Source organism: Papio anubis, chromosome 11, assembly GCF_008728515.1.
Source record: "Papio anubis isolate 15944 chromosome 11, Panubis1.0, whole genome shotgun sequence".
Taxonomy (NCBI): domain Eukaryota; kingdom Metazoa; phylum Chordata; class Mammalia; order Primates; family Cercopithecidae; genus Papio; species Papio anubis.
Genome location: NC_044986.1, coordinates 38,019,480 through 38,031,969, shown reverse-complemented (window position 1 = coordinate 38,031,969; position 12,490 = coordinate 38,019,480). Strand labels below are relative to the sequence as shown.

The following is a 12,490-nucleotide window of genomic DNA, read 5'->3' as shown; positions in this document are numbered from 1 at the left end:
CATGGCCATATCCTTGGCACATTTATTAGCCCTGCCCATATCCCTGGCAAGGTATCCTTAATTCTGCCATAGCTACTTAAGATGTTGTGCTTTAAGGACAGAACTGAAAAAGAAGGGTGGCTATTGCAGAAACGGCATAGTAGCCATATACTGTTAAATGTGACCGTTTCCAAGCAGGATGAAATGCAACAGAGGTACTCATTAACTCTCACAGTACCCTTTGAAACAGTCACTAATTTACACTCCCAATTTTATGAGTGAGTCACTGTAGAGGTTAGGCTGAGTCAGCAGGAGACTGCATGACTCTTGACATTCAATCTGGATTTATTACCATAAAGCACATGTCCCTTTTATAACTAAGTGGAGTGACATAAAATAGTTACATGAAACGTCACATGCATACAATCCAAGATGAAAAATCCTCACAATTTCACTTCGAAAAAGAGTGAGTAGGAGCTTGGAAAAGAAAAAGGGGGGGGGGTAACAGGGGCTAAGAAACTGGAGTTAAATCAAGACCTAAAGTGGACACAGATGGGAAGGCTGGGGACTGGCTGAAGGACATTTTGGGCAGTGATTTTTCTGGTTTCAAGTTACTGCTTTTCCTGTGCTATAATATACCTCTCCCCTCCATTATTCCAAACCTTTAAGACAATCTTGCTACATACTACCTCTCTGAGGAAGTAAGTGAATCAGGGAAGTGAGGAAATTGATGCCCATTGTAGAGCAGAGCAGTGACAACCATAAGCAGTGCAAATTACTACAGGAAAAGAAAAAATAACCTTCCACAATCTGTCAATCTCAACCTACTACTCCACAGCTCTCCAGGATTTAGGGTTAGGATCCTCCCAGAAGATACAGTGCTGTGAGATCACAGATTTAGATCTGGAAGTTGTTTCAGTTTCATATATTAGTATAGGAAAGAGTGGACAATTCTAGCCAAACCTTCTCCAAAGACAGTGAAGGGTTCCTAGCATGCTGATAATGTGCCTACTCCTCCTTTCCCTTTACCCCACCAAGAGCATAGTTAAAATTCAGATACTGTTCTAAAAAATCAACACTCAGTAGAAAACGAATTAGGATAATCACAGTAAGAATGCCAGTCTACCAGTGACCCGATTTTGGTGCTTGAAGCTGCATCAAAATGATTTGCTAGAGTGTTGTTTAAATTGGGTTTTATAAATTAATCTCGAAAACCTATGTTTGTTTGTTTTTTTTTTTTTTTTACCTTGTCAGGCAGTATAAGAGAGAAGGAAGAGTGTAGCTTTTTTAATTGAACAGACTCAGATTTGAAACTGGCCTCTGTCAAGCACTTGCTATGTGACTTTAGATATACCATTTAATAGATCTGAATCTAATTTTAAATTAAATTTAAAAAAATTATTTCTTCTTCTCTCCCCCCTTCTCCCCCAACAGGGTCTCTGTTTCTGTCACTCAGGCTGCAGTGAGGTGGCATGATCACAGTTCACTGTAGCCTCAACTTCCTGGGCTCAAGTGATCTTACTGCCTCAGCCTTCCCAAGTAGCTGGGATTACAGGCATGTGCCACGTACCCAGTTTGAACTTAATTTTTAATTTCTTTATCTGTAAAATTGGGTTAACCTACCTACTACCTACTTTGTAGGGTTGCTATAAAGATTGAATAAATTACATTTATCAAGCACCTAGCACACTATGTGCTCATAGTAGAAATTCAGTAAAAACCTGCTGATTGGCCAGGCGCCATGGCTCACGCCTGTAATCCCAGTGCTTTGGGAGGCCAAGGTGGGCGGATCACGAGGTCAGGAGTTCGAGACCAGCCTGGCCAACATGGTGAAACCCCGTCTCTATTAAAAACACAAAAATTAGCCAGGCATGGTAGCACACGCCTGTAATCCCAGCTACTTGGGAGGCTGAGACAGGAGAATCACTTGAACCCGGGAGGCGGAGGTTGCAGTGAGCCGAGATCGTGCCACTGCACTCCAGCCTGGGCGACAGAGCAAGACACCGTCTTGAGGGGAAAAATGAATAGAAAACCCGCTGATTAACCAAAATGCCTTCTTTCTCCAGGCTGGCTCACACTTACTCCAACTTAGCTGTTCCTATCCTGGGACTTCAAATTACAGTGGATAACACAGGACTAAGACTTCTTACAGGTAAAGACATTGACATGTAGGTGTCTTATCTTTGACTTTCCACATGGGCAGAGACAGATCAATTCATCTATGTCTGCCCCTGCCTCCACTTCATAGCCCCTACCCTTACCATACAACTGCCTGAGCGTAAAACAGACAACAGGTCTTCCCGTGTTAACCTGCCTTGGTGTGGGCTGGGAATTAAGTAGGGGTGTTCTAACCTTCTGAGAATGTAACAGGGGACTTCTGGAATCCTAGATTCTGGACACAGTTACTATATTTCTTATGGGTCAGACTGTGAAATGGAAATAGCTTAAGGAAGCTTGAGAAGAGTGAATGGAAAGACATATTAGAGCCAAGAGTGGCCCCTCCAGGAAGAAGGGAACAGCAGAGAAGAACAGAGTAACATATAAGAACATTAGTAGCCAGATAGCCTAGACTTCTACAGTGGCTTCAACTTAAAACAATCTGTCCCAACAAAGAAAAAGAAAAAAAACAAAACAAAACAAAATAAAGCAAAACAAAACAAACAAAAAAACCCATAATCTGTCCTATGGTTTACATTAAAAACTGAAAGTAATCAAAAACCACAACGAGATAGTACTTCACACCCATTAGGATAGCTATAATAAAAAAGGCAGATAAAAACAACTGAATAACAGCAATGATGTAAACACATTAGAACCTTCATACAATGCTGGTGAGAATATGAAATGGTATAGCTGCTTTGGAAAACAGTCTAGTAGTTCCTCAAAAGTCTTTTAAACAGAGTTACCATGTGACCCTGCAGTTCTACTCTTAGGTGAAATAAAAACATGTTCACACAAAAACGTGTCATGAATGTTCACAGCTAATGTCCATCAATTGATGAACTGATAAATAAAACATGGTCACAGAGTGGCATATTATTCAGCAATAAAAAAAATGAAGTATTGATACATGCTGTAAAATAGATGAATCGTGAAAACGTGCTAAGTGAAAAAAGCCAGTCACAAAGGGCCACCATAATATATGAAGCCATTTAAATAAAATGTCCAGAACAGGTTAATCCACAGAAACAGAAAGTATACTGGAGATTGCCTAGGGATAGGGAGTTTGGGTAGAAGTGGGGAGTGACTGCTAATGGTTATGGAGTTTCTTATTGGGGTGATGAAAGGGAAAGTGTTCTACAAATGACTGTGGTTTTGGTTGCACAATTATGTAAATACACTAAACATCACTGAATTGTACACTTTATTTATTTATTCTTGAGATAGGGTCTCGCTCTGTCACCCAGGCTGGAGTACAGTGGCGCGATAACTGCTCACTGCAGCCTGGAACCCCCAGGTCCAAGTGATCCTTCTGCTTCAGCCCCGAGTAGCTGGAACCATAGGCGCATACCACCATGTCCAGCTAACTTTTCTATTTTTTGTAGAAACAAGGACTCACTATATTGCCCAGGTTGATCTTGAACTCCTGGGCTCAAGTGATCCTCCGGCTCTGGCCTCCCAAAGCATTGGGATTATAGGTGTGAGCCACCACGCCAGGACAGAATTATAAACTCCAAATAAGTGAATTATATGGTATGTGAATTATATCTCTATAAAGCTGTTATTTAAGAAAAACAACTGAAAGCACCTGGAAATAACATTTCAGTATTCAAACTACATCTCTTAGACTCGCCCACCCTGTTTTGAATCATAAAAGCCCTTTGTCTGAACACATGGCTAATGATCTATGGCAAAAAATAGATCAGAGGGACTCAAAGAAAGAGGGAAACTCACGTGCTCATACATGTAGCATTTAAAACAAAGGGCAGATAAAAGAAAAAAGCATTACTTTGTACCTTCTACATCTGAAAGAACAATCAAGAGGTCAGTTTTCATTTCCACAGCCAGTCGGGCAGCCAGGCTATCATTATCTTTAACACTAATAACCTAGAATGCAGATTAAAAAGTCATAAGTGAGTGAGCTAAGCAGTCCAAACAGAAATTCATGGAAGCACCCAGCCAAGCTCAGGCAAAACCAAGCTAGGCTCAGGCAAAACCAATGAACCCAAATATATAGATGACAGCTCTTGCAGGCCCCTTCTGTCTGAAAAACACAGTGTCTACTGGCAATCCCTTTTCCAAACATGCAGTCTTCTAGCCACTGAAATATACAAGCCATGCTCATTGCACCATCTTAAGTGACTACAGCACCTCACCCTGTTGAATGCAACCACAAGTTCAGAAGAGCTCATGCAGTCACTGCTCCATGACAACAGTTTCTCTCACAACTTTTCCATCTTGTTTATGCCAAACTTCCGGTGTTAGTGCATGCAGCATAGCATGGTGTTAGTGTCTCCAGCATGCTTAACCTTTAGAAATACTTTACCCACATTTACCCCCTGCAGGTCACTGTTGGGCTCAGCTGGGGGGACAACAGCATCATTCGTGTTGACAATGGGGACAATGTTCATTCTAAGGAGTTCATGAAGTGTTCCATTGAGGTTCCGGCGCTTCTGCTCATCATGGAAATCCAAATTGGTCACCAAAATCTAAAAGGATTAAATAGATGGAAAATGCAGGAGGGAGAAAAATGCTAAACTTCCCAGTATACAAAAGATGCTAAGAGTAGAGGAGTTAAACTTTAGGTTTCTGGGGCCCCATACAGATTAGAATGAAATACGCATATCTGGGTGCTATCCAATTCTTTGTTTTCTTCAAGACAGGGTCTTACTCTGTTGCTCAGGCTGTAGTGCAGTGGCATAATCTCTGCTTATTGCAACCTCCACCTCCTGGGTTCAAGCAATTCTCATGCCTCAGCTTTCCAAGTAGCTAGGATTATAGGCACGCACAGCTAATTTCTGTATTTTTAGTAGAGACAGGGTTTTGCCACGTTGGCCAGACTGGTCTTGAACTCCTGGCCTCAAGTGATGGGATTACAGATGTGACCCACTGCACCTGGCCCCAATTCTTGTAGAGATAAAAAAAAATTACAATAATCTGAAAGATTTATGTAAGAATGTTCAAGACTTCTTGCAAAAGTACTTTAATCCTCAGAGAGCTAACAAATCCCAAAATCTCATCCATTTACAAAATTAAGAAATTAATGTATCTATTTTTAGAGGAATACTGGGGGAGTCAGTGATTATCCATTAATTTCTTTTCTTTCTTTTCTTTTTTTATAGAGAGGGTCTTGCTCTGTTGTCCAGGCTGGACTTGAACTCCTCATCTCAAGTGATCCTCCCACCTCAGCCTCCTGAGTAACTGGGACTAAAGATGCACACCACTGTGCCCCAGCAATTTCTAAAACATCTCTGTATCCTAGGATCTGATTCAGGGCCTGGCCATAGTAGGCCCTTAAATATCTGGCGAGTGAGTGAATAAATTATTTTCCCTGCTTAGAAAAGTGTGTTAGACAAAACGGAACAGGGTTGTGTTATCACTGCTCTTGCTCTGAAGCAGACTATTACTGGAGTTAACTAAGACTGTGTGTGAGCATGTGGGGTTAGTCTGAGAAATTTATGGAGGTTAGTCTTTAGTCACAAGCTGAAAGAGGGGCAGAACACAACTTGGTTCAAGGGAGGAGATGAGCATAAGGTGCTCAAAGGTACAATGGAGATGGGCGTGTGGGCTGGTAAACAGCTCTGCTTTCTAGCTTGAACTAGAATTGTATGCAATGTTTAGGAGAAAAAGATAAATGGGTAAATGGAGATAGCAAGAAACTAAATGGCAACAAACCTTGAGGCTCAACAGTAAATAATGTAATCTCTCTAATGTTTACGGAAGAGGGTTCTTGCTATGTAGGGCAGGCTGAGGTAGGAAAAGTTGGAAGCAAATAGTAAAGAAAGCAGGCACTGACACAGTCAAAGTGAGGATGGTTAAGGGTCTGGCTATGGTAACTAAGAAGAATATAGCAATAAAACAGCAGCCTTAATGATATATAAAACACAGGAAACATACATAGAAAAATAATTCACTCACTCACTTGATAAAAAATTTGTTAAGTACCTCTGAAATGCCAGGGTCTAGCTGCTGGAATGGAGAATAAGAATGTTGATGGTTTGGGGAAAAACAAAATGGGGCATATTTTTGAAAGGGAAGATCATGAACTCCTTTTCAGAAAAGCTTAGTTCTGCTGGACACAGGACTAGGTCAAAGCTGAACATACAGATTCTAGTCATGATGGTGAAAGATCGAACAATTAATATAAACCCGTGGGTAGGAGAGACAAGCAGGAGGTCTAAAGGTCCAGGAAAAATACCTGTCACTAAAATAGCTTCACAAACATGGCCTGGGGATCTCAGCACTAAGGTAGATGATAAAGAGTCCCAAGAGGGAAATGTATGTGTTTAGACAAGGGCAATCTGTTGAGGGAAAATCAGTTTCCCTTCTACGAAGAAAAAACAAGCTGTTTTAAGTGTTTAAGTCTTTAACCCGGCAAACTACCTACTGGAAGTTTTCAAAAGCCACTGATAATGGTCTTCTATATAATATTACTGAAGAAAATAAGGAACAACAGGATAAGGTACAAAGGGCAAATATTTTCTGTAGATATGATGGCCTTGGGGGAAGACACAGGTGTGAGAGGAAACAGCCCAGGGATTGAAGCTTGTTGGGAACCGGAGGGGCAGAGCTCTTCTTCCACTCAGTGTAAATGGAAACAATGGCTGATACTGCACGGACTCTTCATGCTACTGTCATTCAAAACAAAACAAAACAAAAACAAACTCTCAAAAAGTATCATCCCTGGGAAAAACCAAACCACAGCAAAACCATAGCTCTTGGACTTGAGCTTCCTCACCCAGCTCCAGGCACTTTAAAAAAATTAAAGACCAAAACTGTCACTGGACTGTGGAGACGAGAAAGCAGATAATTAAGAAGAGTGATAGAAATAGAGATTTATATTGCATTTATACTAAGAGAAAAAAGCTAAGATTACAGAAAGTAGGGTCCCCAGTCATAGGCAATGGGACAAGCCCATGCCTTTCTGTTTTAACTCACTGACATGAGGACACTCTGGTGTAATACCAGAACATCACTGTGGGTACAAACAGGCAAATGATGGAGAAACAAAAAAAAGTAACAGGAAATGAAGAAGCAAAACCTGAAACAATATATGTATACATAACAATATCACCGGTGTAAAATAACATCCGTGCATGTAGTGCACCTGTAAAATAATATCCATAATATAAAATAACGGCTATTTTACATCTTTACAGGTAAAGGGGTTTCAAAATAAAATAATTTGGGAGTTAGATTTTTTTTTCAGTTGTTTCCCGAAGTGACTGCTATTTAGATGTCTCTAGTGTGTAGCTGTACAGTTGATTAAGGAGATTTAGGTAAAAATGAAACAATGCAGAAAGAAGGTTCTAGAACATTTAGGGGTAGCCACCAAAAATTCATAAGTCCCATGACGACTGGAATCATGTCTGATTTGTTCACCACAGTATCCCCAATGCCCAAGACTGCTAGATACACCATAGGTGCTCAATAAATATTTGCTAAATGAGTGAAAAACCAGCCACCCACCAGCATTCCTCTTTCCCATCAAAGCTTAATAAGTATCTGCTATAAAAGGCAACCAACCACATGCAAAGAGAAGCAAGCCACCTAAAATCAAAGAAGCAGTGAAATAAAAGCCGTTTAACTTCTCTGTCTTCAGAAGTGTTAGCACTTGTAATCCGAAGTGTTATTAGGGTAACACGAGCTAATACTGAGAATGTATTATGTAGCAAACACTATACCAAATGCTTTTCATATATTTTCTCACTGAGTCCTTCCAAAAATTATCTGAAATAGGCATTGATAGTATCCCCATTTTCAGATAAGGAAACTGAGGCACAAAAAGGTTAGATAAAAAACTTTCTTCAGATCTCTCAAGTAGCAAGTGATGAAGCTGACACCATATTCTAGTAGACTAGTTCCAGACCCCTTTGTTCCACAAGAACCACCCTCACAGGTCCCACACCCCTTTCAAAGCCCAGCCTCTCACCTGGGCAGCACAGATGCTGTACTGGGTAAACATAGCCTCATACAAGGCCATCAGCCCACTCTGTCCGGCAGCTGCACAGGCTCGTGCCTCTAAGACTGGAATTGCCTGTAATATACCAATGAGACAAGGTGTGGTAGGAAATGAGGGAAGAAGACCTGAAGGTCCATTTTAACGTGTGGGGAAGCAGCACTCACCATCTCTTTCAGCTGGTTCTGCCCCGAGTGTAGGGCCTGCCGCACGCTCTGAGACAGAAGGATCTCATGGCGCAAGCGTTGTTTGCCAAAGGCTACAGCTCCGCTGGTCACCAGCATCATCTCTCTGCCCTGATTCTGCAGCACTGATACCTGGCATTGAGAAAGGAAAGGGGATCACAAGTCACTGTACTGTCTCGTTCATCTTTTCACAAGGGATGGAGGTAGGGTGGACTATTGAGTAGATCCCGAATGCTGGTTTATGAACCAGCATGGGGCTGGCTCTGGAAGAATCAACCAGACTGTCTGGTAAAAACACAGATTCCTACATCCTGTCTCAAATTTCTGTTTAGCAGGTGGCAGATAAAAATCAGACATTTTAATTTATTTTTTAATTAAAACAATTGGCTGGGCATGGTGGCTCATGCCTGTAATCCCAGTACTTTGGGAGGCCAAGGCAGGCAGAAGGTTCCTGAGCCCAGGAGGTTCAAGACCACCTAGGCAACATGGCAACACCCAGTCTCTACAAAAAATACAAAATTTAGCCAGACATGGTGGTGCATGCCAGCTACCTCGGGAGGCCAAGGTAGAAGGATCACCTGAGCTCAGGGAGGATGAGGCTGCAGTGAGCCATGATCGCACCACCACACTCCAACCTGGGCAATAGAATGAGAGAGATGCTGTCTCAAAAACAACAACAACAAAAAGAACCCTATGAAAAAAAATTTTTTAAGAGAGAGTCTTGCTCTGTCACCCAGGCTGGAGTGCAGTGGCAGGAGTGTGGCTCACTGCAGCCTTGGCTGCCTAGGCTTAAGTGATCCTCCTGCCTCAGCCTCACAAGTAGCTGGAACTACAGGTTCATGCCACTATGCCCAGCTAATTTTTCTTTTTTAATGCATTTTTGTAGAAATGGAGTCTCACTATGTTGCCCAGACTGGCCTCAAACTTCTGGTCTCAATCCATCCTCCTGCCACGGCCTCCCAAAGCTGTGGATTACAGACATAAGCCACCTGGCCTAAGTAAGACATTTTTAATAAGGAAATTCTGGTGTCTAGCCAAGTTTGACATCTATAGGACATGATTGTATTAGGTTGGTGCAAAAGTAATTGCATGTCAATTACCATTGACAGTAATAGCAAAGACCACAATTACTTTTGTGCCAACCTAATATTTGCAGGGAGTGTGTAATACAGAAGGCCTCGTTGCTCCAAGAAATGAAGCCCAGAATAAAAGTCTACAGGTAGGAAATGCAATGTAGACTCAGCAGATGGCTTCTCAGGTTCTAAGGCTTAACCCGGGTAAATGAGGCTGCTCTGGTGGCACATCTGATCCTATGGGTTGCCTCTGCCTACAGCAGGGGCAGATGCTGACCTTGTTCTGCTCTGCCTGCCCAGAACCAAATGTGGTCATTTTGTTTCCTACCTTAAGCAGACTTATATGAAAAAATTAAAGACTCAAGATGCAATAAAGTCAATATTCCTAAACTGTCCTTTCTTTCTGATATCTGAACCCTTTTAACTGGTCCAGGAACTCACAAACAGCTATGATAAACCATGATTTAAAACAATAATAACTTTTTTTTTTGAAACAGGGTCTTGCTTTGTTACCCACGCTGGAGGACAGTGGCACAATCACGGCACACTGCAACCCTGACCTCCAGGACTCAAGCAATCCCCCCACCTCAGCCCCCTGAGTAGCTTCCCAAAGTGCTGGGATTACAGGTGTGAGCTACTGTGCCTGGCCCCGACAACAATATTTTATCACAGAAAGTTTCAGCTGCCTGAGGTGGGAGGATTGCTTGAGGCCAGGAATTCGAAACCAGCCTGCAAAATAGCAAGACCCCATATCTATGAAAAATTAAAAAAAAAAAAAAAACCAGCCAAGCAGCATGTGCCCGTAGTCCCAGCTACTCAGGAGGCTACAGAAGGATCCCAGCTGAGCCCAGGAGTTCAGGGCTGCAGTGAGCTATGATTACACCACTGCATTCCAGCCTAGGTGACAGAGCAAGACCCTCTCTCTAAAATAAATAAATAAAAATCAAAAAAAAAAAAAAAAAGAAAATTTCATATTTAACCGAAGTGGTGAGAACAGTATTATAAATCCCCATGTACATACCACACAGTTTCACCAACTATCTCTCATGGCCAATTTCCTAGTCTCCAATAACCGCTCTATACCCTCACCATTGTTTTAATACAAATTCCAGGCAACAGACATGTTATTTCATCTGTAAATAGTTCAGTAATAACTGCTAAAAGATAATCATATATATTATATATAATATATAATTATATATATTTCTCTCTCCACAAAACCATTATCATCTGGAATATTTCAATGATTTCCTTCATATCAAATAGCCAGTGTTCATATTTTTCCAATTTTTTTTCCTTGCTCAAATTGAGATGCATTACAAATTAATTGAAGTGTCTCTCAAGTTTCTTTAATTCATGGGTTCCCCTCTCCATCAGTTTTCCCCCTTGTAATTTTTGTTAAACTGAGTTGTTTATTTTTTAGGATTTCCCAGCCTACATTTTCCTAATTGTGTCCTTATGATGTTAATCCTGCACTTTGTATATCCTATAAACTGATGTTTGCTATGAAGGCTTTTTTTTTCCCCCAACAAGTCTTTATAAGTTGTGGTGTGCACATCCATCAAGGAGATACATAATGCCTGGTTATCTTTCTTTTTGTGATGTTAGCATCTGTTGATGATCATTGCCAAGATCCATTATTCCATTAGGAGCTGCAAAATGCTGATACTCTAACTCAATGATTCCTTCATTTATAATCTGGAAAAATTCCAAAAGGGAAACTCTCCTTTACTAACTATTTGATTACCCTGAAGGTACAGTTTGCCTATGAAGAGCAGGACAAATGTGTGTCTCCTCCCCTTTACTAATCCATTTTCAATATAATGAGTAGCTTCTCTAGCACCCTCCAAAAATGGCCAATGAAATTTTTTTTGTTTGTTTTTTTTTGAGACGGAGTCTCACTGTCTCCTATGCTGGAGTGCAATGGTGCAATCTCAGCTCACTGCAAGCTCCGCCTCCCAGGTTCACACCATTCTCCTGCCTCAGCCTCCCAAGTAGCTGGGACTACAGGCGCCCACCACCACACCCAGCTAATTTTTTGTATTTTTAGTAGAGACGGGGTTTCACTGTTAGCCAGGATGGTCTGGATCTCCTGACTTCATGATCTGCCTGCCTTGGCCTCCCAAAGTGCTGGGATTATAGGCATGAGCCACCACGCCCATCCATGAAGTTTTTTTTTTTTTTAAGTGTAATTATGAACTCATGGATTTAAACATATTTTGTTGCATTGTGCAGTGATTCCCTTTTTTTTGAGAATCAGTCTCACTCTCGCCCAGGCTGGAGTGCAGTAGTGCTATCTCGTCTCACTGCAACCTCCACCTCCAAGGTTCAAGAGATTCTCCTGCCTCAGCCTCCCAAGTAGCTGGGATTACAGGCAGGTGCCACCATGCCTGGCTAATTTTTGCATTATTAGTAGAGACAAGATTTCACCATGTTGGCCAGGCTAGTCTTGAACTCCTGACCTCAGGTGATCCCCCCACCTTGGCCTACCAAAGTGTTGGGATTACAGGTATGAGCTACTGTGCCCAGCTGTGATTCCCTTTCTTGATGTTCAAATCATCCCATTTATGGCCAGTGGAAACCACTTTAAGTTGGTTCCTGAGTCCATCTGACATGATAAGATGACTATTAGGCAGGCCCTGATGGAGACAGCTCTTCCATTAGGTCCACATGCAGCCCTACAAAGCTGGTAACCTACGCAAACCTTTACCAGGTTTTTCCTACTCTTTTCATCAAGTTTCTCCTCCATTCAAAATCTTCGGTCTGCTTTTGAGACTGCACTCCAACTCACACAGTTGGCTTCAGAGCCCTGCCTAATGCAATGATCCACTTTTTTTTTCATTCTTTCTAATGAGATGACCACCTCTACTTTCCAGCTTGTCTCCTCCCTGGCCCACAGCATGCCACACTCATTCCTGTCTATCCTCGATCTGGAATCCACTTGAGAGCCTGTCCATTCCCCAGAACCACTGGACTGCACAACTGCAGGAGCATGTCACACTGATACTTATTAGCATGGAACTTTTCCCCTCTGTTTGTACAAATCCCATCAGTTGTCAAGGCCCAGGCTGAGTTCCAGCTCTCCTAGGAAGCCCCAGGAACAACCACACTCTCATCTGAGTTTCCCATCTCTG

At 41.9% G+C, this 12,490-nt stretch overlaps 1 protein-coding gene across 9 annotated transcripts in view; it reads right to left on the bottom strand.

The window, feature by feature from the left end:
• Positions 1 to 12,490, bottom strand: part of ALDH18A1 (aldehyde dehydrogenase 18 family member A1) — a 49,463-nt gene that overhangs the window by 21,517 nt on the left and 15,456 nt on the right. For 6 of the 9 annotated variants that reach the window (XR_002524564.2, XM_009215047.3, XM_009215048.3 and 3 more), the window contains 4 exons: positions 8,266 to 8,415; positions 8,072 to 8,176; positions 4,470 to 4,628; positions 3,936 to 4,026 (listed from right to left, as the gene is read on the bottom strand). Coding sequence is in view for 8 of the 9 variants with exons in the window: in XM_009215047.3 (XP_009213311.1) it covers positions 3,936 to 4,026; positions 4,470 to 4,628; positions 8,072 to 8,176; positions 8,266 to 8,415 (505 nt within the window). In the remaining variant the exon portion in view is untranslated. The remainder of the gene's footprint in view (positions 1 to 3,935; positions 4,027 to 4,469; positions 4,629 to 8,071; positions 8,177 to 8,265; positions 8,416 to 12,490) is intronic. The other 3 variants (XM_003904040.4, XM_017944155.2, XM_021944042.2) reach the window with 1 other exon arrangement.